The sequence below is a fragment of the Lytechinus variegatus genome, chromosome 19 (genome assembly GCF_018143015.1).
Source record: "Lytechinus variegatus isolate NC3 chromosome 19, Lvar_3.0, whole genome shotgun sequence".
In the NCBI taxonomy this organism is placed as follows: Eukaryota; Metazoa; Echinodermata; class Echinoidea; order Temnopleuroida; family Toxopneustidae; genus Lytechinus; species Lytechinus variegatus.
The window spans coordinates 6589101-6617070 of NC_054758.1; the positions used below are offsets into that span (position 1 = coordinate 6589101).

The window sequence follows — 27970 nt, forward strand, 5'->3', positions numbered from 1 at the left end:
GGTATATTCCTAAAAACACAATCATGACAATTGGTCTTGAATTCAATTTCAACCCATTCAGACTAATACCCGAAGTTTAACCTTATTTATTCTCATATTCACAAAATACCTACCTCCACCATGTTTCTTCTCGAAACTACAAGAGAAGACGTGTGTATTCATAACAATGACCAAATAACTTCTTTGTTCAAAGATGGTTTTAGTGGAAAATTAGGTGCCTAGTCACTTACCTTCGACAATAGTGCGGTTTACACTTCAACGATGCCTTCGCCAGACGAATAAATGTCACAAAACCTCAGAAAACCACACATTTATAGTTTGAAAGCATTTTATTCATGCGGTCCAAACTATCCAAATCATTTTTTTTCTGTTTTGAAAGAAATAATCCACTTTTTTCTTATTTACATCTGTTTGAAACTTGGGAACAAGAAACAAACCTAAAATAACCCAATATAATATGCATAGATATAAAATTATCATAAGTCCCGATCTCTGACGAAGTAATCCATGGAAAAATGTAATTCAGTGAAGAGATTGATATTTCACAACAAATTTTGAATGTTTTTCTGCGATTAACATGTAGGCCTAAGCCGGTGTTGGTGGAGGAACAATAAAGAGTAAAAAACTGTATTCCTTGCACGATTTGGGAATCACATCTTCTTGATGATCGGGTAGAGTTGCATGGAAAAAAAACCGAATGTGGGGCAAAATTAATCATATTTTAGAGCTTCAGGGCATGCTGACCTAGAAAGCAGATCAGTTTGCCGCTCCTAGATAAGAACACCACTCTCCGTGGAATGAGAGAAGCATCTACCGAGGCACCAGGCTTGCAACGCCAATTACCCTCGACAAAATGGGGGAATTTGAACGCGATCTGATCTAATACGAATGCAAACTGAATATTTCCGTTTGATTTGGATCCTATTTCGTTCATCCTTTTTTCCGTATTATCCGCCAATCTTCCCTTTTCGATTTCTATTCCTGCTTTTATTTATCGTTCTGCACCCACACAAGCACGTACTCTGACTCCTTTTCTGTCATTTACTAATTCCATCCTCTCCTATAATCTCTCTTTTCTTTTTTTTCTCTCTCTGTCTTTCTCACACACGTACAGACTTATCTATTAAGTTCTTCCTGTCTTTCAACGTTCCAATATATCCCATCTCTCTCTCTCTCTTCCCCTCTGAATATGTTGTGAAAATGAAAAAAGAGAACAAAGTTTATATAATATTATATATATATATATATATATATATATAATATATATATATTATATATATATATTATATATATATATAATATATATATAATGATAAAAATATATGTGATTTGTATGCGCCAAATCCACTCGGCAGAGTGCCCAATGCTCAGAGAAAGAAAGAGAGAAAGAACGAATGAGAAAAAGTACAAATATAATAGTAATAGATTCAGGAACAATTAAGAGTAGGAAGCACACACACACACACACACACACACCCTCATTATTATGTTTGTTCCCACGCCCGATCGCTGAGGTTTGACAGCACAGCTATTTTCATTTCTGCATGATGGTTGATACAAAAGAAAATGAAATCATATTCCCTGATTAAAAAGAAGTACGAAGTTTGTGATCGGTAAAATGATAAAGTAATCGAGAAAACCAATATACCATTCACTTTTTTTCATTGTAGGATACTTGTCAGTATAACGATAACAGCGAGACTCGTATCTAGTTATATCGCTGTTGTTGATTTTATTGTTATAATGTTTATTTTTTTAATAGCAGTGTATAGATCAAATTGAAGATTATTGCATGATTCAAATATTGAGGTTCTGACCAAAACAAAAAGAGGATTAGATATATATAAATACACTCTAAAAAACACTGAGTAAAATTTTACCCAATGTCGGGTAGAATGGGAACATACATGTTTAATGGGTAGATGTTTTAACCCATATTGCGCTATTAAAACGCAACATTGCGTAAAATTTACAATATATCGGGTATCTTCTTTTCCAAACCAACATGCATGTTCCCATTTACAATATTGGGTAAACTTTTTTAGAGTGTAGATAGATATATAGATTGATTGATAAAAAAAGAAATAGAGACAGAGAATGGGGGGGGGGGGAGGACGGGGGCACACAAATGTATATATAATGAAATATAGACATAAAGGGCATTGGAGGAGGAATATAATGTTAAATCCAAACTTTGTGAAAGCGCAAATCCCTCTTATACACGTGTCAAACCATTGGCGCCAAATGAGTTATGGAGTGGCGTATTTTTAGAATTTTGGGGAAAAAAGACGGGTTTGTTATTTTTATATCTTAGAATGTTAAGGAATGGGGGGGGGATACCCTCTTGGATTCATGATATTCTTCATATTTAATAAAATTGTACCCCTGTTTTTTCTCATTCCTGCTTATTGTTCCTTTCAAAGCTAAACTAGTATTTTCGTTAGTATTAAATGCCGTTATTTTAGTAATAATTATGTGCATACCATTCTTCGAAGCACTGCCCCCTTTCCATTCTTTAATCTGTATCAATAGTTTGTTGCAATTGTAATACAAGTTTATTTCATTTTCTTTATCACCATCAGATGTTTCAAAATATATAACAACGTCTACGAATGTGTATGTAAAATATATATTTCTAACATACTTGCAATAAGTTCACCTATCCTTATACGTATACTTTTACAATGGACGTCTTCATTCGCGGTTTGTTTATTCACGTTCCCCGGGCCGATGTATTTCTTGTCGGCATACAGCATCCTGTTATCCTTTAGGGACGGATAATTGATACTTTGATGAAGCATCGTTGTCCAATGTTCATTAGATTAATCACTTGCGCATGCGCTAATCAGTCCTTGAGAGTGGTCTTGATCACGTTTTCCCGATCACTGAGTGAATATGGGAATCTCGTTAAAACAAAGCAAAGAAAATCTACTGCACATCCTCCCAGGCGTGTCCCCACGGCCAGTAAACTCCTAGTATAATTCAAGGCATGAATTTCCATTAACGTGAACGTGCAGAAATGTAGGTGTCTGTGTGTAGTGGGTGAGGGTGTGTAATTGTATATTTGTGCATCATCATTATTAAGTGTTTCATTTTTGATGTGCTCTGTTCATTGTTCTTGAATTAAATTAAATGCTTTATGACTAACATTGAAAAATGGTTTCTCTAAAATGATTTCATACCACTCTGTCCAAGAAAGCGACAGTAATTAGCATGTGTAAATGAAAATGAATAATACTATAATAAATGAAAATAAAAATCTGCAATACATTGAAGACAAATCACACAGCAACACACAAACTGTTACCTCCAACACTTTAAAACACACGGACGTCAATTTTGCTATTTGCGCCATTTACGCCAACAGCCATATCCGACAAGCGATGAACTTAATATTGGGAATAGTATTCATTAATGGAATGTATGAATGCTTCAACATGTGAATTAAATAGGAAGTTAACCTTACGAAATGTTTGCTGTAAGAATACCAGAACAAATAATCATGAAAATAGTGGTGAAGGTCTGAGGGAAATCCATTAAAGATTATGAAAATTATTCGCATTTCAGGATTTTAATTTATGATGCCCTACATTACGAGCAGCTGCCCCATGTGTTTTGTAATAAAAATATAAAAAATCTATTTTGTAATGTTTCATGATGACTGAAAGTTTACTTCCTTCAGCAGCGGGTATGAAATGTTTTGTTTGTTGCTATGTAATGGTACAATAAAATCCCTTTACAAAATGAGAAAATGCCATTTCATCAATAATTGAATTCACAGCACAAGGGAGGCTGCTCACCTATTACGTCACAAATCGAAAAAAATAAAATTCTTATGACTTTTTGAAATCTTTGAGGATTTGCCTCAAACCTTCACAAATATATATTTTTTTCATTTATCATTCTGCTATTTTGTTCTTTCTTACAACAAACTGTTTGTCAGGGTGAACTTCCCATTTGAATGTCTTTATATTTTTATTGAAGTCGCTAAAGTCACAGAAGATCAGTTCCTATTTTGACATATTGTGATAAGGATCTGCTAGCTGTGGGAACGCGCCCTAAAGATCATGGATACAGGAGCAAGATGATGAAAAGAGAGAGAGAGAGAGAGAGAGGAGTAAGAGGATGTCTGGGGGATGGTATAAGCTGCACGATAATACGATTAGTTCAGTGTGTAATCTCTGGCTGCTAATTTCATAACAAAGTTCAAGGTTGCCTGTTTTCTATGGCGTTTCATATCTTCTTTCTGTGCCCCCCTCTCTCTCAACCACCCTCTCCCTTTTTATTGCATCTTTATTCTAGCAATGCTTAATACGCATCTTCACAAAAACGTTAAATGAAAATAAAAAAAGATCCAGACGAATATCAAGTGCATATGATTAAATCAAACATCATCAGATTGAATCTGAATTGCAACATCAGTTGTTTATCAAGTGAACCGTACTTTCAAACCTATTCTTGGCCTGCACTCTCATATAATTTTTAAAGTAAAGGATTGACAAAGGCTCTCAATCCATATGTCTGGCTTCTATAAGTAAAGCGAATAATTTCAGAGGAAACGACCGGAGGAAGTTTTGAAATATTACCAAACGTACTTTTCATTTTAAATTGTGGTTTCGACATAGCCGCTTCTAAATATAAATGCTACAATGAAATGGACGTGAAATATGTATGTTTTTTTACCACGTACTATTTTGCGGTCTGTTTCTTTATCTTTTTCGATTTATCTTAATTTGCATTAATTGTAAGTTATTTCTTGTTTCAACATTTTACAATCTCTCGGGTAATACATAAACCACGTAAGTATCCCCTTTACCCCTCTATATTATAAATATGAATGTCATTTATGCTTTTTTCAAAAATGTTTAATATATTGAAAAAATATGGGGAAAATCAATAAAATAAAACACTTCTTGTGCATGCTATTTAACCTCATTTTTGTCTACAAATCAACAATGGGTTTAAGATGTTTGCCAAATTGATATTTTTTCCCATATGAACGTTGATAATTTTTTTTTATTTTTGACATTTTTTTATTTGTTTCATCTTATGTTGAATATTTTTCATTCGTTCTTAATCCTGAAATCAGATATCTTGTTTTTTGGTTACTTGCTTCCCCTTGATTCTATATCAATATTCTTATTTTTCTTTATTTTGACGATGAAATTTGGATTTCAGTTAAGTGAATAAGATTTCCATAATTTTGGGAAAATACCTTTTATTGTATTCTATGATCCACGGACTGGCAATCAATCAAAAACAGCCAAGATTGAAAAAAAAATATATTTAACTAAAAAAAAAACAATGCTCCCTTCTATCATATTTTTCGATTTATGGTTTGAATTGTCATTTATCATCCGGTAAACAACCATTCCTTTAATAATATTTGGCGTTATTATTTTCGTATCCCCCAAAGATGACTTGAAATCGTGCTTGATCACAATTACTGCCACCGTTTATCTGTCATTTTCATTGTCACGAATGTAATCCTCGTATTTACTCATGTCACTTGTCATGGGAAATTTCAGAATAGACAATCATATTTCATCTCTTCCTGCATAGTTTCCAAATCACTTAATCCACTACCGTCAAATTCGATAGAATTCCTCAAAAAAGGAACATTTATCTGAAGTACATTTTCACGCAATGCGGTAGTACACCATTCCACACAATAGCAATAATCACGATAATAAAGACACACACACACCAACAGACACACCTACACGCATACACACACCCTCAACCTCTCTCTCACACAAACATATCTGTATATATGAAACATATGTGTGTGTCTGTGTGGTTGTGTGTAATTTATGAGAAATTATACACGTACTGCGGCTTTGCCAACTCTTTATTTGAATATGTTGTGAAACAATTGGGTAAAGAGATAAGAGAGAGGAAACAAAAAGGATTTAGTTCCCATTTTATGTTACACGGAAACTATACACATACATGTATATACATACCATACATACACGCGCACACATATATATGTAAAATAAGATGAATGAATATACACCTTTTTATGATTTTGTAAATCAGATTTTTTCCATTCCAATGGGATGGAATTCATTAAAGCAAATAACAAACCTGTGTTAGAAAATTTCTGAGCTTGCAAAATGAGGTGACTCTGAATACATAGACAAATTCGAACACTAAATTAACTGAAAAAATGATGTGAAAATATAAAACAAGAAAACTGAAATATTAAGCTTCAAAGATTAAGTGAAGCATCACTCACACAACGCCTTAATTTTTCAATTTTTATATGAGATCATGCATTACAGCCTCCTAGACATGGAAGAAGAGAGAAGGTTCGATCAATTTATAAAAATACCCACACACATTATCCTCCCTATAAGCACAGAACTCCCTCCATTAACATGATTAAAGATAAATTCTAGTTCTGGTAACGATCTCAAAACGACTTTTGACAGAATCTAATATAATGACCACCCAAGTGTCCGTTTGTATGAATAAAAAAATATGTGCCAAAGGATTCTGGAAGAAATTGTGTAATTGCTGAGAAATAAGCAAAATAAGCGCGGATTCGGTCACTTCCGTCGGGTCTTCCAGCAATGATAATACACTGTCCCACGGGTGCCTACCTGTGTTGGCGATCTTCAGTGTTATCGTATTTCAGCTGAAATTCTATGATTTCATAAAGTTCAGTTTATGTAACTGTACCAGATCTAGATCCACGATGATATAGTCATACTTAACCTTGGTTTTTCAAACTTTCTCACGAAATTAGTAATTTACTGCAACTACTATCATTTAGCTTTAACATATCCTCCCATAAAAAGCAGTGTGAGATTAGAGAAGTGGCGACAACTCCCACCTCCCTGCTTAGGTGAAATACACTGTAAGATCAACGGAGGCATAGGGTAGGGATGAAGTAAAGATAATAAAACAGAAGATAGTTATCACCCTTCGGATATTGGATCCCACGCGAGTTCTGTATACCCTGAGGGTTGCACCTATTGAAGATAGCACGACTGCTTTCATGTATTCTCACCGCCTTGCGTTCCTTGCATTGTGTTTAAAGTATTGCATTATCCAGTGCTGTCTTGTCTCCTCGTGTAGAATTAGAATGATGCATCGCCACTGATTGAGGTCTAAGATTCATATTACCAAATCCAATTCCCACCGAAAATACACTCTAAAAAATTAAGTGCTAATTCAGCTCTTAAAGGGCGTGTATAGTGACTGCACTTCGGAGTGCTGATTTTTTCGTTCAAACTTGAACTAGACAAATCAGCACTCCGAAGTGCAAGTGCAGTCACTATACACGCTCTTTAAGAGCTGAATTAGCACTTCATTTTTTAGAGTGTAAAGAGGGTGGGGTGGGGTAGAGAGAAAGAAGGTAAGGGGGGGGGGCGTAAGATGTAGGGAGAGAGGGGGTGCATGGGACAAAAAAGGAGACAGAGATACAAGCATTCATTCCGAAGTGTGTCAGAAGAAAGTCGCACATGTCCTGAGATATCATCATATCACACTTTATGATGCTTCCCTAGGGACTCCCCCTCAGTTTAAACCCACAAATAAGCAGCGTTGCTCTGACCAGCTCTCAGTCATAATCGACTGTGTTAATCATAGGTATCATTTAAAAAATACATTTGTACATATTTATCCTTTTCTTATTGTTTCTGTTTGCCTCTCTTTTCTTTGGCCTGTATTTCCCTAATGCATGTAATGTGTCCTGGTTATCTACAACATTTCTTCTGTTTAGTCCCTTCGCTCCTCTTTTCCTTTATGTTGCTGTCCTTCATTTATGCCCATTTGTACTAATTTTGCTATTTTGCTATTACTACAGTACCTCAATATACTACTACTACCACTACTACTACAACCACTACTACTACTACTACTACTACTAGTACTACTACTACTACTACTACTTCTTCTTCTTCTACTACTACTACTACTACTACTACTACTGCTGCTGCTGCTGCTACTACTGCTACTACTACTACTACTACTACTACTACTACTACTACTGCTACTACTACTACTACTACTACTACTACTACTGCTGCTGCTGCTACTACTACTACTACTACTACTACTACTACTACTACTACTACTACTACTACTACTACTACTACTACTACTACTACTACTACTACTACTACTACTACTACTACTACCTTGTATCAGTATCATGTTTATAATATTCTTATCATCCTCTTTCTTCCGTTGTTTTTCCCCTTATCTATTTTCCTAAAACATGATAGTTAATGGCCGATGATAACATAAACACAATTTGACGATTAGTCGACGTATTCTATTCCAAAAATGAAATGTTAATTTATTTTTATACATAATTCTCAAAAATGCAACGCGCCAGAGAAGTTCAAGGAACAATTTCCTGTACTTTAATTACTTTTCTATTCACCGCACATGATTTTTCTTAGTTCAATTATTCACACAGATGTAAATTTGTCAGCCGTTGTGCGAGTATACGGCGTATTGTGATGTCTTCCGTGTCATATATTTCATATCCTTCAAATGATGGATTGCAATATTAATGTTTAACTGAGATTGCTTACGGGTAAAAACGCACTACAGACTGCGTTCGTTGAACTCCTCCGAAAGCCTTTTTTTCCTTTTGGAAGTCACTTTTTTAAAGTACGTTTGATAGATTTATACCACTACTAATTCCTTACAAAATGTGTATGATTTTCGACCGAGTCCAGTGTCCATTTTTAAGATAATTTATCTGAGTGTGCATGGTGTAAAACAAGGCAATCTTGCGCGTGTTCTCATGATATACGTGTTTTCAATGACGGACGAGATTCATTCATGTGCTTCATACGCTGCACTATAACTTTAATCCGACCTCGTCGGAGATTAATGGAATTAGAAGGATGCAAACTTCAATCACTAATCAAGAAAGCATGACTTAAATTTCAGTCATAATTTTAGAATTTCTCGTCACTCTCTCTGTTCATGTCGTTTGCTCCTTTCAACTCTCAGAATTAAGACAAGAATGATTCTGTGATTTTTGTTTTATATTAGTGATTTCTGATCTTTTAGCATGTTTTATTTTCTAAATTATTTTCCCTGTCCGCAAAACATACAATCTGCAAGGTGAGTTGTTGATGCTGGTAAAAAGCTCCTCGTTTAGCGGGTATGGTAACATATATTGAATAGCATGATCAGTCAAATGCTTGCGAATATGATTCACTTTTAGGTCCTTTTCAGGAGTATTCAGTCAATTGAAAGACATGGCATTTTTTCTCTGATACCGTCAACGCGATAACGATATGTTTCGTACTAACGTTAACTTATCAATTCCGATGAACTATTTGACAGGTAACCATACCATCACGTTTTACGCAAAATTCATAAAACGTGATCAAGGCTTGAATGCTATCCTTGGTAAGTTCATGCTCGAATAGGCATACAAATTAGGGGGTAATGCAAACGATTATCATGTTGTTACTATCAACATTATCCCTTGTTAATTAGGGAGATAATTCCCAGTGTGGGTATGCATTGCTAAGATAAGCATGAAACAATGTCTAATTAAAGTGAAGAACCGAGGTCCTTGTTGATTGATAGACAAGTTGCGCGAGAATAGTTTGATTATTATTAGCATTGTCAGTCCTGACCAGGTCAGTAACACCACTGTTCATAAGGATATAGATGTGCTCAGTAGGCCCTGAACTACGATCCCGTCAGAGATAGGATGGACATGTGGGGGACATGTGCTTTAAATAGCAAGAGATATCCAATAATTGAAGTAAGATATCACTACCTTCATTCAGTGAGGGAAGACATGGCTTCCATGAGTCTTCTGAAAGGACAGACAAAATAGTTTATCATCGATATTACAGAGAAGGAAATAGAATAGAGAGATAGATAGAGGGAGAGATAGACAACAGACATAGGGAGAAATGGGAATGTTTTACAATCCTAAACGAAGCCAGTCTACAGGCATAAAACACAATGAACACGATATGCAGCCTTTGTAACTGGTTATAGTCTTGTAGTGTAATTTAAAACCTATTTTTTTCCTAAAATGATTTACATCTACTACCCCTTTTATCAAATAGACAGTGACATATATCTCGGAATTTAAACTCAGTAGGCACACAATCAGAGAGAAAAGATGTGATTTTACTCCCTGATTAGGGGCATGCGGAAGCCGAAGGCGTGTAGATCTTTAGTAAACTACTTAAAGGGAAAGATCAATCTGACGAAGTGTTATAGTAACAAATAGCAGAACAGATATTTATAAATATTTGCGAAGGTTTGAGTGAAATGCATCAGTGAATTTAAAAAGTTATTAGAAATTTGAATATTTCATTTATGACGTCATATGCGAGCAGCTTTACTATATAGTCAACTTTGTTAAGATAATGAAAAAAAATCTTTGTTATCGTACCTTTAGCATATCAATACACACATCATTATACACCTGCACCTAAAAAGAAAATGAAAAATTAATCATCCCGAACAATTGAAAAGGGACATTTATGTTTTTTTTACATTGCATACACTCTTATGAAAGGTGTACCCAATATTTGGTAAAATGGGAGCATGCATGTTCTTTCGGTGAAAAATTGTGTAGATTTTACACAATGTTGCGTTGAAATAGCCAAGTAGGGGGTTGAAAAATACCCAGCAAACATGCATGTCAACTTTCTAACCAATATTGGGTAAAATTTTACTCGGTGTTTTTAAAGTCTAATATTATGGGACAGCTTCTAGTTTATGACGTCACAAATCAAATATTTCATATATGTATAATGTAATTTTGTCAAACCTTCATCAATATTTTTCTAATATTTTACAACAAACTTTTCGTCAGGGTGAACTTCCCCTTTAACCTGTTAACGTAAAGAAAGAATCCTTGTTAAGGCTTTCATAGCCGTCTTCCTCATGCACATCTTAATGAAATGGGAGTACAATATCTGGTATAGCCGTCAAGCAACAAGTTTACCTGGGCTATTTAGGGTCTGTGTTGGCACAACACGTGAGGAAATTGGATTCTTGGTGCAGTGTCATCAGGCTGTGCAGTCGATTTCCCCATACCCTTGAAATCTGAAAAATCACGCCCTGACGTACTATGGAATCTTGTGTAAGATAACACGCTTCTGTTTTGTGTGTGTGTGTGCGTGTGGGGGGGGGTTAGGCTGTGTGTGTTTGTTTGTTTTTGTATTTTTTACGTTTCAGTGAAATGCTCCAAATGTCAAGAAATGCTATAGGTTTCTGGCGTTGATTCCATTTCCTTAGTAATTTTTTTATTACTTTAGCCAAGATCCAGCAGCAGCTACTGAAGCTGATCTTGGGGTGTCATATCATGACCATGGTCACGAGCCTAACAACTGGAAGGAAAAGATATTTATTCGACCCAACCTAACCCAGTCCATTTTTTACATAGCTTATTGACGAAAAAAGTATGGATATGATTAGCCGTCTAACATTGATCCTAAAGAGGGCAACCACTTATTACTTCCTTTACCCAAATTAGGAAGAAATACCAATGACCTTGGAACTACATTGACCGGGCGGAATTATTATCTCTATTTTGAAATAAGAAAGTCAAAGTCTATTTTGGAATGTCAGATATATATATCCTGCGCACTGGTAGTAAACATTTGACCCTAAGTTCATCCTCATTTTAATGAATTTTCTAACAGTACCATTTTGACACAGACGAGTCTATGGGAATTTTTTTACGCGCGTGATACCTTTGGGTGTATCGTGACCTTTGTGAGTCTACCTCAACGATGGGGCTTAGGAAAGCAGATTTTTTCTTGCAAGGGCCAGATTCGAATTCATGTAGAATTACCCATTATAACTGTTACACTGCGATTGAACTGTCTGTATGCAAAACACCTTCGATAGATCTTTAAGAACCGACAATTTAAATTTACTCCAATAGTACAATAAGGTGGCAGCAAATTACAAAGGTGTCTATGTTTGAAAGAAAAAAACAATCTTTGCTTTATCCGTTTTTAAAATGCCTGGAGGCTGCCCCCTTGATTAATATTAATCCAGATTTGTAAATCGTGTTAACGTCCGCTTAATTATTATTAATTGATGAGTCGAAAACATTGAAAAGAATAGGTTGGGCAGATATTAAAGTTTAAACACGGCAATGCACACTTAACGTGTTTATTTTGTTTGCTTGACACACTGCGAGAAATCTATAGATTAGATACCTGGAAGAGAGTATTAGACGTGAATTTACGTTTTATCATGGATATCAATAAATTTCTTAAAATTAAAATTTATATTTTAAACCTTATCATGCTTATCTGAAGTTGTCAATCTGAGATGAAAGTTGAAATGCATCTGACATATTTTCAGCCAATTAAAAGCTGCATTGCCTTGACCGTTTATTGTTGCTTTAGTTGTGTAATTGGTTCTCGTCGTTTTCTTCTTGCCATTTTTCTGATTTTGTTGTTGAGTTGTTTACAACGATGAATACATAATGAATCACGCGTTCTCAGAATGAATTATACAATTGCGGGGGTGAAATTGAACATAAGGTTAGATTACAGTAATACTTCCCCATGTTGAAAATGTAATGTATGTTGAGGAATTCGGAGAAACGTTTAATATCGCGTATCATTAGTATATTTTATTCAAAATCGAAACACTTAACATATATTTCATGACAATGCCAAAAATGGCACCCCTACCTTTACATACAGTCATGTACTTATTAATGGATTTTCAGACGGGGGCCATCCATTTATTATTTTCTTCACAATTTGCCGCAGAAATATCCTGCATGTACATCCATCTCTACTCGATGATGATTTTAAACGTGTGGCTAATTTTAGATCCTCTCAAACATGTCAGCTTGTGATTGATGCTCTTCGCACAGCATGCTTTTGACCTGATGTGTCTTTTTCACGCAAAGGGTGGCGCCCACGGCAAGCGGTTGTAAATAACGGCAGTCAGAGGCGTTTGCCGCATTCCTTAGACTGTTAGAATTGGGAGGGGGGCGGAAAGTTCACAAACCCCATTTATTGATGTCATGCAATGCAGATAGAACTAGTATACCATGATATAATTTTACTGTGAGAAAGATATTGCAAGACACTCTTTTTACAAACACTTCCATCAGTTTTCCTGGGCGAAATGTTTTCGATAAACTCATTTGAAAAATCTTAGTTTGTCAATTTCTAACAGGTTAGGAAAAGTATTACTAGTATTCCCATGAAGAGGTACTGCATTTATGCGGAACTGCTATGTGGTATGTAATGGGAAAACTGGTTTGATAGCACCACATTTCCGGTTTCTTTTATTTATGGTCCCCTAAGCTCTCATCGTGATGTCTTTATCATCCATAACTATCAGTTTGAATAAGGCAACATAGAATCAGTATGCAGTGCTTCGATTTTTTTAGCCACGCGTACTTGTTTGTATACACACACAGTCAGTTTTGAACCCTCGCGCACACTTTGTCGTCAGTATTACGTCCTCTTGCATCGTCCTCTTGTCAAGGAAGAACCGCTGTCTACCTTGACGGATGGGGCTCTTGAAATTTCCGGAATGAAATCGCTTTAGACCGACTGAGTAAATAAAAAAAAATCTATAGGTGTAACTGAATTTTGACGGAGACTCCTGGCACTGTGATCGAGCATGCTTTTACCATGAAGCTATAATAGCTCCACGCTTTTACTTTATGAATCACAGTCATAAGATTTCATCTCCGATTTATAATGTGGAAACTACCATACGTTTGTTTGAAATAAATGGAATAGGAATGTAAAAATACAACCCTTATGGAGTCGGCCTGTAAGAAACTGAAATCATGTGTAGCCCTAATAATGTTTTTAGAATAATATTTTTACATTTCGACTTTTCCAGAGAGAAAAAATATGTGTTGTAATCGACATTATGATTTATATACATGTATGCACAATAAAAAAACACGTTGTTTACGTTTATTTTATACAATGGTGATTGCTACAAACATTACAATTTTTTTTACAAATCTTTAAAATGTTAAACAACAAATTTTCTTCTTTTGATTTCAAATTGCAATAAATTAAACATGGTTGTGTAAGCTTTTAAACGTATACGATAAGGCTCATAAAGTAAACAGTGTCGTATACGATTATAAACCTTATTTTTAATGTATTTACCAAAATACAGAGCTTGCATGCAGCAGCACGGCTTGAACTTCAGATTAGAAATTCTGGTACAGGTTTTCACACTTGCGCATACCATCCGAAGGGAGAGGAAGGCGAATTTAGCAACCCTTCAGAGGGGGGAACTCGTCGTATTGCGCACCCCCTAAGGCTGTAATGCGATAAGTCATCCTACGAATCATGGACTTAAGGATATGCCTTTGCAGCGATCATGAATTGCCATTGCTGTCTCCTATTTCCTTGTACCTTACACTGAACCAGAGACATCCGTCTCCTCGAGGCTCTATCTTCGGGTGTCTGCCCGGTCAGAGATTAATGGATGATGGGGTATCAAGGGACTCAGGTGCGATGATGATACGGTCGATGGTGTCGGATCAAGTAATAACGATTTCTATGACACGACTAGGGGATGAGCTCTGACAGCTACGGATAACATTTCGACACCAGTCGTATGTCTGACGTCAATAATACATATAGTTTTTACCCCGATCTGGTCATTTTATTATTATTGTTTTTTTTAGGGGGGATCTTTTTTTTACATCGTAAAGAGAAATGCATGACATGAAATAGCAAACACTGCAAAGAAAAAAGCACAGTTTCACAATCCACCAGGTTAAACATGTTAAAGCATGTTTTCTCTCCCGAGAAGAGGCCTTAATAAAAACCAACCCTGTAAAACTCTAGGCGGCGATGAAATGACATCAAAGTCATAAAGAGTTGAAGACGGTTTGTTTCTTTATTGCTAAAATATCCATATGACGATATAATTTATGTAATATATATATATATATATATATATATATATATATATATATATATATATATATTATTATTGTACTGTGACAAAATGGTTAACGTGGCCAGAAAGACGATACTTGTTTGTGACTTTATTTGACCATGATGATGATTATGTCAACTTTGACTTAAAAAAATACGATTTGAGTGTTAACTGATATAACTTGCATGTTGACTTGATTTGAGATGTGAAAGGAGTGTGACCTGAATTTAAGAAGGGTGAGGGACTTTATTGCATGATTTTATGCAAGGCTTTACACCGCATTTCAACGACAAAAGTGGGATTGGCAAGATTAAGCCTTACATGTTTGCATTGGGGTTCCTCCAGAGCTCAATTTTCTCCCATTATGTCTCCGGTGATTCGTTCGTTATGCCCCAGGCCAGGGAAACATTGGGAATAGAGGAACGGTGAGAAATGAGAGAAGATGATGTCAAAGTTGGTAGGAAATGCATTGGATTAGGCTTTTGGCAGTTTTGTGGAGGGACAGAGATTCTCGGACGAGGGATCATGGGGTGGGGTGGGTGAGGGGGGGATTTTTCACACCCTCATCTCTAGAATGTCATAATTAGCATAGAATGGTCGTCTCGTACTACACTCCCCCCCTCCCTCCCCGCTCTGAGATGGAAAAGCAAATGCCACTAAATGGCCAAACATCTTTGTAAAGTATAAAGGCGCGAGAGAATTATGCATTAGGCTAGGGAGAAGAAACGGAAAGAGTGAATGAGAGAGAGAGGGAGAGTCACAGGGAAGAGGAGAGAGAGCGAAAAAGTGTTATGGAGAACAAAGTTCATGTAGAAGGAAAAACTGCAAGATTTACATCTTCGATGTTAAAATAAGGAAAACACTGAAAGGGGACATTTTTAAATCAAGAATCGGGCTATGTTACTCACTATAATTGTGTTTATTCATGGTTTATTCATTCATTCCCATTACTATTTTGTACCAACATGACTCAACTTGATTTTGTCTCCTATTTGCTATTTTCTTAATCCTTCTTCAGCTGTGACAGTACGGTTCCTCACAAAGCGGTACATCGGAGAGTATGAAAGCAACATTGGTAAGTTTTCAATTAAATTTTCAGCTCACGAACATGACTTTTTGGGCTCCGTAACACAAAGATTAGCGATCAATCGCTAAATCAACTGACCAATCAATATCAATGTTATATGCGCATAAAGTTTAAAATACTGACCAGGGACCAATCAGGGGTGTTCTTTCATATTTGTGATTCATTGCAAACTTTTGTGTTACGGAGCCCAGGGGAGCGTTTCATCAATATTTTCATCCGACAAGTTGTCAGATCTGACATCTTTCCATGATTTTGATTGGATGAGAGGCACTGTTCCTGTGGTAACGGTCGGATAAAATGGGACTTGTCGGATAAAACGTCCGACAAGTCCTTTCATGAAACGCCCCCCAGGTCAGGTGACTTGAGGTCAACTCTCAGGTGTGCATTTCCATTGCTGCATACATTGAAATCTCAGTTAGATATGAAAGTACTACGGCTTTTGAAAGAACACGACTTTCCTACAGGTTATGCTAGTCTGCTAGCATAGTAACTCTGCATGATCGTCATGAACATTGTCTATTGTACTAATGTTATCTTTTGTATTTCAACCTACCCTCACCCCTTCAAACATTGTATCAGTGTTATTGAAGCTTGTCTAAGGGCCTTTTCACACGTGAATCTTGAGTCATAATTGTACTGATGATTGCAATTCGTCTTTAGAATCATCAGATCTTTCAAATGCTCACTCGAAAACTGTGATTTGAATTCCAATTCCCGAGCAATAGCGGTATGATGAGTGCATGACAATTGTATTATCTACGGAGTGGCTTGAAAGGAGACGGAAGCTCCGCCTCGAAATATGTTTTGCAGGTCAAGCCTTTCACACGTAAAATTCATACCGTTCTTTTTGTGAAACTTGACTTGAATTCACATCTGGAGTATTATTGGGATTCGTGATTGTGATTAGCGTTCGTGATTCTATTTTGGTCTCACACGTGCCAAATATCCGTCTTAGCCTTTTGACTGGAATCATTTAAATTACGATTTATTTACCGTGTGAAAGGGCGGTATATTCTATTTTGTTATCATTGAAAAGACCTTTTCACACGTAAATCTTGAATCATCATTGCAATTGTAATTTTGGCTGTGATTAGCGTTTGTAATTGTAATCATGTTCTAGTTTGATTTCACACGTGCTAAATATTCGTCATTATCCTTATTTTTCACCATTTCATCATTTAATTTACGATTTTACTGCTTGAAAGCCTAGGGCTGTTATTTTGTTGAGATCACTCGTTCCGTCCTGTGTCTACATTTGCTGGTGTTCCTTCGCTTTCTTTGATATTAAAAAGAGAATGTGGTTTCTTAAATTTGCTGGAAAATATACGGGTAATGGTACGTAAAATTGCCCTTATCATACTCTATGATCGGCTTTCTTTAGCCATTATTCCTAAAAGCCTTACGGTACTTAAGTGTTAGCGGAAAAGAGATTGGTAAGGATGAGTACGTGTAGTCACGAGAGCGAGGAAAAGGTTTGGTTTAGATATACTTGGGAGGAGGTAAGGAAGAATGGGAGAGAGATGGAAAGAACGACAAGCAAGATAGATTGAAAGGGAAATAGACAGATAAGGGATGCGATATTTACCTTCCGTTTCAGAACATCAATACTAATGTGATATTCCAACTTCAATCTAACAGATTAAAACAACAATGCCTGCGAATTAGTAAGGCTGGTGACACTAGAATTTTCATTACACTCGTAGACACTTTGTAAAATTAGTTTAGCTGCTCGGTAAGAATATGTATGGTAAAAGGAACAAGCTTGAGGAAACCTGAAACGAATACAGTATCAGACATTCATTCCAATGCCTTTCATTTCGGAAACAAAATATGTCTTTTAAGGTTGGTAGTACTCAGTTACCATTGAACATTTCGCATTTTTCATTTTACTGGAAGGATATCATTTGTGAAAAGAAGGATAATATAAATACCAAAAGCTGCACAACAATTATTAAGAGAATGGTGATAATTATGGTACTAATCACGTTAATAGCGATGATGGCGATCTTGTTAATGAATCAGATGATAATAGTGACATGATGAATAAAATATATACACAAACAAGAAACAAGATGTAAGAAAAGGAATGTAGTGAAACATGTTTTTATTTTGTTTGTTTATTTATTTGAAAATGTATCGCAGAACTAGCATAAAATGTAAAGTGAAATGTATTTTTGTTTGCACGCTATTTCATATTTCGATCCAAATGTATATGTTGTGCCCCTTAACATAACACAATTTCTTGTTATTTAAACTAACCTGTTGTGTGACTTGCCTTTAAAGTAGATCAGTTATTAATAAAATAGCATTACCCCAAAACATAACAATACTGTTTGTTTTTAGGATAAAGCATTATCAGAGACCATAATCTATGACATTTTGGATTGCTGTTAACACACATTAAATAAAACAAAATGTTTCAGCGCGTTTGAGAGTTTAAAACGTAAGAAGTAAGACATAAAAAAAAAAATCTCTCAGTTAACTTTTCTTACAGAAATAAGAACCATTTCCACTTAGTGCTATTTTCTGATTTCCGTCTACGAGTGTCGATATCACATTATATCACCAATGCAACCATATACATTCATGCATTAGCAAGCAGCCACGTGAAGTCTATTTCACGTGGACGCCCGGGCTGAACATTTGTAATGAGTAGTCTGATAATTTGCTGCTATAAGTGATACTAAATCCTACATTACGATATGTAATTTCATTATTGATATATCAAGTACAAACCTCAGCTGTCTCGATGATTAACAATTTTGCCTTTTGTCCCACTGTGCGTATACCTATACGACAAAAGAAGCACTTTGCTATATCACAGTTTTGACAGTTGGTTCTCACAGTACTAGGCATGTCGGAACTCTTCGGCTTTATGTGGATTTTCTTGTTTCCCCCCTTTCTCCATATTATCACTCTCTCTCTCTTTCTCTCTCACGTTAATTCTGTATTAAATCTTCTGCGTATCACATTCAGATTCGTTTTTATTTATCTTCTTGTTGTTCTTCTTCCTTATTTCTTCTTCGTTGTCTTCTATTATAGTATTATTATTCTCCCGGTATTTCTTCCCCTCCTCGTCGTCCTTCTTCTTATTCCTCTTCTTTGTATTATTCTTCTTATCTTCCTCATCATCCTTATTCTTTCTCTTTCTTTTTCTTCTCCTTCTTCTTCTCTTCTTCTTCCTCTTCTTCTTCTTTTTCTTCTTCTTCTTCCTCCTTTTCTTCTTTATTTCATCATTCGCCTTTGACAGCAGTGATTGGTAAAAGCAAACACACAAAGCAAAAATCAGTGGTCGCTACGTAATACCAAATGGTATACTTTAATGTATATGTATGCTTTATCCATTACCTTTTTTTAAACTAAATATCAACATGTGCGCTCGCTATTAAAAGCTGATAAGGATGTAGAAAAGGGCTACAAATGTAGAATAAGTGTATTATCAGACGCATTGACGCTTTATCAACAATGCAATCAAATAAAGTGTTCTCATTGCATCCGTTTGAACGGGCACAAAATTGTCCTAAATTTTCCGCGGCAGTTTGTAGAATGGCCCTGTTTTCCATAAAGATGACGATGATGATGAGGCGAGAGCAGATGTGCATGTATCCCCTCCATTTGATTGCACAATTCGGAAAATTGGATGATTAAAAAACTCGAAAGCGTCATCATGAATAGAACTTGTTCTCAATGGAAATCAGTCGTCACGATTAACTTGTCTTCGAATCGTTTCGTTACCGCAGTTCAAAATCTTAAGTAGACGATGCACTTTTGTTTCTTGAAATGGGATTACGGATGAGTAAACGAGCGTTAAGATATGAAACTCTTGAAAAAATAATATGGTGTTTGTATAATTATTATTAAGTTAGTTAAAGTTGCTATCTGCAAACGTGCGTTTTCTTCATTTTCACTGTTTTTTTAATGCACATACATGTAAATCTATTAACGTGTATGATAAACCAAGCGGTGAAAGAATAAGTGAATTCCATCATTTGTTTCCCCATGTTATTATGGAAAGAAATAAGATAATTATAAAAAGGAAATATAGAGTTGTTATTCTTTATTAATTTACTATATTCAAAACGTGTCTAGAAGAATATGTATTTATATATTCATTTCCATTAAATCCCCAAGATAGAAAAGATAGAAAGGATATAGCCGAATTTAAATAGCCGCGTAGGACTAAACACGAACAGAAAGCTGATGCGATGTGGGGAAAACCACAGTGTACTTCGATAGTAATATCTCCCAGGTACCACATAATTATCTTTGGAACACCTGCCTTAGATAGCATTAATGCATTAAACTTGATACGGTCGTTCAAAGCCACAACAACAAATCGGAGGTGTATTACGGCGCCTGTGTCCTTTCTTTCATATCATTTCCATGTAGATGTGCGACATCTTCTATAATATCGAGTGTTCTATTATTTTAAGAGATGCACTTATATTTGATGATTCTCTTATACCATTTAGGGGAATTTTATATATATACATAAATATATATATATGTGTGTGTGTGTGTGTGTGTGTGTGTGTGTCAGGGTGGGTGAGGGTGTGTGTGTAAACAAAGAGGTAATGCAACAAAGTTTATTTCCAAGTATTTTCCAACTTTTCGACGCAAACCTCACGTCTTCGTCAGGATACAAAGCTCACAGTGACAATATATATGTGTGTTTGTGTGTGTGTGTTTGTAAATAATGCATAAAAGGCATGCGTGGAAAAGAGAGTGGAAAACATGAAGGGGGTGGGTTAATGGTTAAACAGGGTTAGGAGTGTGGAGGGGTAGTAGAGAGAAGGATCGAGAGATAACTGATGGGTGTGTGTGTGTGTGCGTGTGTGTGGGGGAGAGAGAGGGGTGTAAAAAGAGAGTTAGAATTTCCGTAATTATGTCACTGATGGGGAAATATAGATTTGTAAGGAAATACTGTCTAGCCTTTACGCCGTTCGCTCCCTAGCGAGATATTCTGAAAGTTTTAAGCACTTAACGGAATAGATGCCTTCGAGGGAACACCTCTCCGTCTTTTGTAGAAGTGGGATTAATATCAGAGGAGAGAAATGACAATATCACTTGCCAAGTTTGACGAGCTAACCCCCCACCCCCTTCTCCCTTTCTCCTTCGGGGAATCGGATACAGGCCTTAGATATGAACACCATTCTTGATACGAGTAGGTAGGAGGACTTAAAGTTATATTTTCAGTTCATACATTATTTTGTCAACCACTTTTCTTATTTTGAAAGGGAAGGATGAAAATTGACGCAGGATGTTGCCTTAATTTACGCAGCTATCTTTTCATTTTTATTACTATTTTCACTATTACTGCAATGTTATTGTTTCTATCATATATCTATATTAATACCATTATGAACAGTGTTACTATCAGTAGAAGTAGTACCACCACCGCTAGCAGCAGCAGCAGCAGTCGTCGTGGTAGTATATTTACACTTATTATTGATGTTATCATCACCATATCATGCCCAACATAGCTATTTTATCTTTTTCTGTGTTTGAATTTGTTATCGTGTTAATGTAATCGCTTCCGACATTGAATTAGTCATTTCACATGATTAGCTCCTCTATGCCTACTTTATAAAATGATGTTCTCTCTGCCTCATCTTGTAAAATGTATCACATTTTCCTGAGATATGTAAGGCAATTATTTGGCACAGATATGTGTGCCCTTCGTGCTTGCAGTGAACCAAGTTTGTACAACAGCATCGTAATATCCAACTTCGTTTCCTTTCCACTGGAATGCACTCATTTCCGCCTTTTCACACGGTAAAAAAAAATCGTAATTTGAATGATGATTCCAGTGAAAAATAAGGCTAATGACAAATTGTTAGCATGTGTGAAACCAAACTAATATCACGAACGCTAATGACAATCACAAATTCAAATTCTACTCCGGCGATTAATTCTAGTAAAGTTTCACTCAAATTACGGTACGAATTTTACGTGTGAAAGGCTTGACCCTCCAAAACATCGTTTTGGGGCGGAGCTTACGTGTTCTTTCAAGCACATCCGTAGATAAAACAATTGACATGCATTCATTGTTTCAAAGAGTGCTTTGATCATGTTAATTAACAAGTCACTTAAAAGGGCCTTTTTACACGTGAATCTTGAATCACCATTGTAATGATTGCAATTCGTCTTTAGAATCATCGGACCTTTCACACGCTCACTCGAAAACTCTGATTTACATTCGAATTCCTGAGCGAAGGTGACTTGCCGCTATTTCAAACAGTTAAAAAAAACGTAATTTGATTGATTCCAGTAAAAAATAAGGTTAATGACTTATAACTAGCAAGTGTAAAACCAATCTAGAGCATGATTAGAATCACGAACGCTAATCACAGTCGCGATTACAATTGACGTTCTGACCCAAAATATAGACATTGTAAGCACTTTGGTAATCATGAACAGAATGGGTATCTAACTAAACGTTTTGGTCTACAAAGGATCTGATTTGGAAAACAAACCCTAACTTGCCTTGTCTTTACTGTCTTGATATACAAAAGGCTGGAGGGGCAAGTTATTGTTTGTTTACAGAAGCTTGCCCCTCCAGCATTTTGTCTGTCAAGACAGTTCCTTTATTAACGTTCGAGCAGCCTCCGCATATACCATGCAGTAAACATAAACGAAATGTCTTTTGAAAAGTAATACAAAAGAGAAATAAAAAAGGGCGAAAATATTGTACCTTCAGTATTTCAACAGAAAACAATCATTTCACACCCGTTCCTGAATTATGAAATATACAATTTTGAATTTGTTTTAACAATGCTGTTCACTAGATGTATGTATGTATGTATGTTCACCATAGGCGGCGGAAGCGGGGGACGTTTCCCCCTAAATTTTAGGTGGGGGGAGGTCTCCCCTAAACTTTTTTTGATAACTTTTTTTTTTTTTTTGCTTGTCAATTTTTTTTCCCGGGTTCCCCCCCTAAATTCACGTTGACCCCCCCCCCCTGAAACGTGTGTTAATGTCCCCCCCCCCTAAAATATAGGTTGATGACCTTTTTTTTTTTTTTTTTTTTTTTTTGCTTGTCAAAAATTTTTGGGGCGCTTGTCCAATTTTTTCACATGTGTCCATCCCAAATCCGCTAAATTTTTGGCTTCCACCGCCAATAATGTTCACTATGTATGTATGTATATATATATATATACATGTATATATATATATATACTCATCAGCGATGATTTGTCTTTTACATGGCCTTTGACTGCATACATGTAGATAATTATCATTTTGTTTTACTGTGCAGGCATCCCGGTTATTTGGGTATGTTATAACATATGGTGCAGCTGCTCGTTTATGATATCATAAATCAAGAACTCGTAATTCGATTATTTTTTTGTCTTTTATGGATTTTCCTTTTTTTGTCACTGTTTCATGGTGGACCTCCCCTGTAATGAGACAAGTCTATGCATTAAAAGAAACATGAAAATATTTCGTTCCTCTGCTTTTTCTTTTCAGATCTTCTGTATAAACAGACCGTCCTGCAACATGATATGCAAATGAATATGGAAGTCCTAGACACATGTACAAGAGTAAGTGTTTGAATTGACATATTTTTTTCTTTGTGTGGTTACTTTTTACAATTTATTCATTGTTTCATTCATTCCTTTATGTATTTATTTCATATTCATGTTTGAATTTATTATTGAATTCATCTCTCGTATCCAATGCGGGTGAATATGCATACATTACCATACATGTTTTTGATAGCTTAATTTATTAAATGAACTTCGCGTAAATGATTTCAATATTTTTCTTAAAGATATAATTATTATTATTAAGAGGAAGTGAATCATATTTACCAATTAACAACATTTTCGTAAATGGTTAGCTCAGTGAGACCCCCTAGTTTGAATTATGGATAAATGTAACGAATGTAGCAGTATCGCGAAGTGCGCCCTCCTTTTAACTTCTTCCATGCATTCATTCTTGTGCGTCGTAATTTGAAAACATATTTACGTCCTTGCTTGAACAAACTGCTTTCCATTTAGAAAATTGCAATCCATACTGTTCTTGCAGTGACAAAAGATACCCCTCCTTCTCGACGTAAACATTATACCATAAAAGCAAAGCAGACTGCCGTGCATTGTTGGTTTAATCAGAATGTGACAAGGGCTCACGGTCACTCTATTCATCGCTAAAAGTCAAACTTGAGACATAATTTGTTTTCCATAATCATGATAATGTTGCTTCCCCTGTCAAAATGAGAAAAATAAGAAAAAAAGTGTGAATAGCTTTAAGAGCAGATCAAGGATTTAGATTTAAAGCCACTCAAAATAAAAAAAGCGTTATTTTTTGTCCACGTACTTTCTCAGAGTATCCTGAAAGTATTGGTCAAAGTTGTAACATTCGGAATTTCCGCTATGTATAGGTTTTGATTTAAAGTAAACATGTAAGCCCTTGATTATAATTAGGAAATATGCGAAACATATTCCAGGAAATGGATGCAATGACGTCAGTCATGACCATCATATATAGATAACTAAATAATTTACCTGTATCATTTAGCGACCCCCCAAAAAAAAGAACACATAACGGTAGCATTTTTATTTTCCATTTTTTCCAGGTTGACCTGAAGAAAAATCGAGACGAACATATCAGATGGGGCAACGGATTCGTCCTAGCCTACAGCGTCTGTAACCGCGAAACATTCCGTCCGATCGAAGGCCAAATCAGACATCTCCAACGGTGCAAGTCACCCTGCTCTGTCCCGATCGCCATCGTGGCAAACATGGTTGACCTCGAACACCGGCGGGAAGTTAATCCAGAGGAGGGTCGCGACCTCGCCGAAGAGTACGGCTGTCATTTCTTCGAGGTGTCCGCCGCTGAGGGCAGTATGGACGTTCGCGAGGCTTTCTTGACGATTCTCCGCGAGTTGCATGAATCGAAAAAGTCAAATTTACAAATGAAGCGAAGGCGAAGTAGCGTTACAAGGAACGTGGCCAATAAGGTCATGCAAGCCGTCTTCGGGTCGCCGCGGCGGTCACGCAAGATATCACTCCCTTGACAGACCATACGAATACTAACAGCTTGCATCGGATGATCTTGTGATTGCTTCAGTGTATCATTTGCTCCCGTGATAGCAGTTTGACGTGGTCCTCAGCTGCCATTTTGGACCACGGATTGCCGAATGCGTGATGGCCCAATTCTCTCACCCCGGCATTATGATTTCACAGGGTATGTTGCAGATATTTGGCACCACGTGACATTTGTTTATGCGTGATCTTTGTTGAAACTTTGTTGATTCATGCGTGATTCATGCTATCCACCCTTAATGATTCAAAATCATATCTTAACCGAACGTTTTAGATTCTGGGTGGATTGTTGGTGAATGAAAATCACAACGTGAGGTTCGGCAACAGCAGAGAAACGAGCATGGCCGTGATTAAGGTGCAATGCCTAGCCAGCCCAAATTATCGCTATCCCATGCAACTTCGAAGAGCAGAACTGACTTGGTGGTGATTTTTGTTTATTACCTGATTGGTCAGAAAGCATGAATGCTTGTAAGCCAGCAACCAAAGGATCGACGGCTTAAGGTCCTCTCCGAGGGACCTGGTAATGAGGGTTAATGCCTTACCAAAGGGCACTAGCGCACCAAGTTGAACTCAAACCCGGATCATTGAACTCGAATTCTCGCTTTACCGTCTGAAAGAAGATGCATTGGGTCAGATGTTAAATTTGATAACATTTCAACCACCAGCTTTTAATGTCGTATTTGACGTCTGCAGTTAATCGCGCCAGTTGGGTGCAAACTGTTATTTTAGTCATATTTGACTATTTTCTAGTCGTATATTACATGAACGAAGTTATTTCCGACAAGAAAGTGCGTCGTCAGAAATGTTGTACGTCAGACTAGACATATCAGTTGCAACCAGCTTACTACTGATCTAGTCAATTTGACTGATTTGTTTTAATAGTTTATACCAATTGTCCGACTCTACCATGCGTACAACTTAAAGGAATAGTACTGCTATGAGGTTTGTTAATATCGTACTCGCTCTGTCCATACAATTCGCTTAGTATTTTTTGTAAAATGGTGTAAAAACTTGTATATAAAATGAAAGTGGCTGAAAGAGTTTGTGTTCATTATGTTTACATGTTGGTATGTATTCAAGATGTGATATTTTTGTACGAAGCTACTTTACCAAAGTTTAATAAGTTTAAACTGATGTTTATTTTGAGCATTTCAAATTGCACAGGTTTATTGCGTTGAATTGAATACTGAATTAGTATTACTGTTATGATTATTATTTTGTTTTTATTAAATATATGCCTACAATAAATGTTAACATTACTGATAATGTTATTACTATTAGGTAAAGTGTTCATGTTCAAATTATTGAAAGACTAGCTGTATCTTATAGCCATACCCGTGCTAAACTAAACATACACTGAAATTAAAAGGAATATTTGACTCATTCTGAAATATAGGCTTATCGTGAGTCATGTGATCTAATGAACTTTGCCACCGCGTCCGCCTGTTCCTTTTTATCAGATCTGACTTGTAAACTAATGTATTTTTTTTAGCAAAGGAACATTATGCGAAGTTGTACCGAGAGTAGAAAATCCCGCGTGGCTTGCATCGTGCGCAGGAATGTCTGGTTTTGTTTTATGTCAGCAATGTCATGGATGCCATACATCAAATGAAGTGCTTCATTTGACACCTTTATAACCACCGACCCCATCCTCTTCACTAATGGTGACGTTTATACACGACAGTGTAAGTTCCAACGATTATCTGAACAGAAACGCTGCCTATACATGTATAGTTTAGTGTTTCAAGTCAAATATAAAAGGTCATTTGAGGTAAATAAGGCAGAGAAAATCAAAGGGTATATAATACACAGAAAATATAAATTGAATAAGAAAATGAAACACATGCAGGCTTATTGTATGAATGAAAAAAATGAAATGCAATTACAAATTCATATAATTGTGTATGTGAAATGAATTCAGCAATGAGAGATGAGTTATTTTAAGTAAATCAAGAAATTTTTAACGGATTTCGTGTATGCTTTAGCACTGCTACCCTGATTGGGAGCTTCTAGCATTCAAATAATTCATACCGGGGACCCATGGCACCTGGGTGGAGAGTAGCAAATGTAGATAAACGCCTTGCCAAAGGACGCGAGCGCTGCGGTGGGATTTGAACCACAGACCATGTGGTTCAAAGTCGAAGACTTATCCACTGAGCCACAACACTTCTAAAATCTGTGCTAGAACAATTATATAATATGTATATGCATGTATAATAGCCGACTAATGGTGAAAAGGAGTAGATCCGAGTCCAGTTTGAGAGCCAGGCGCGTAAGTCGCACTGACGGTATCGACTCCTAATCGTTCATAGGTATGTTATTTCCAATGGCAGACCGCCGATTGGCTTGGAATCGGTTTCGTGTGTGTGACTGTGACGGTAAATCGCCAACTCGTCCACTAGCAGCTCGTCCATTCACCACATGGTCTACCTTTATTTAGTCTTATGCCATTCCGTCCATCAACATTTCGTCTAACAACCGTCTTGTCCATTAACTAATTGGTCCAATCACCACTTCCAGGGGCCTCGGAACTGTTTTTCAAAGGTGGGGGGGGGGTGAACATGTAAAAAGTCACAATTGAGAAAATTGGGAAAGGGAGGGAAGCTGAACCCTCGCTTCCGCGGCTCCTGACTTCGTCTAATCACCAGTTCTTCCATGAACATTTTTTTTCTCATACCCAGTTGGTCTAATATTCGTTTTATGTTCATTCATTTCACCAATTAACACTTAGTCTAATTAGACAAAATGACATACGGACTATTAATGGCTATTGGACCAACTGGCTATTAGACGAAATGGTGGGTGGACGAAATTTCAATTTGACCATGTTGATATTGGACGAAATGATGGTAGACAAAATGACAGTAGACGAGTTGGCAACTTCACGAATTGGCAAATAAACTACTGTGACAACACATATTGATCTAATGTAGATATG

At 36.4% G+C, this 27970-nt stretch overlaps 1 protein-coding gene across 2 annotated transcripts in view; it reads left to right on the top strand.

The window, feature by feature from the left end:
• The window catches only part of LOC121405949 (ras-related and estrogen-regulated growth inhibitor-like), a 40682-nt gene extending 13574 nt beyond the window's left edge, over positions 1-27108 (top strand). For both annotated transcript variants that reach the window (XM_041596940.1, XM_041596941.1), the window contains exons 3-5: positions 15917-15973; positions 23456-23529; positions 24564-27108. In XM_041596940.1, the coding sequence (XP_041452874.1) occupies positions 15917-15973; positions 23456-23529; positions 24564-25004 (572 nt within the window). In that variant the 3' untranslated portion in view covers positions 25005-27108. The remainder of the gene's footprint in view (positions 1-15916; positions 15974-23455; positions 23530-24563) is intronic.
• Positions 27109-27970: the final 862 nt, after the last annotated feature.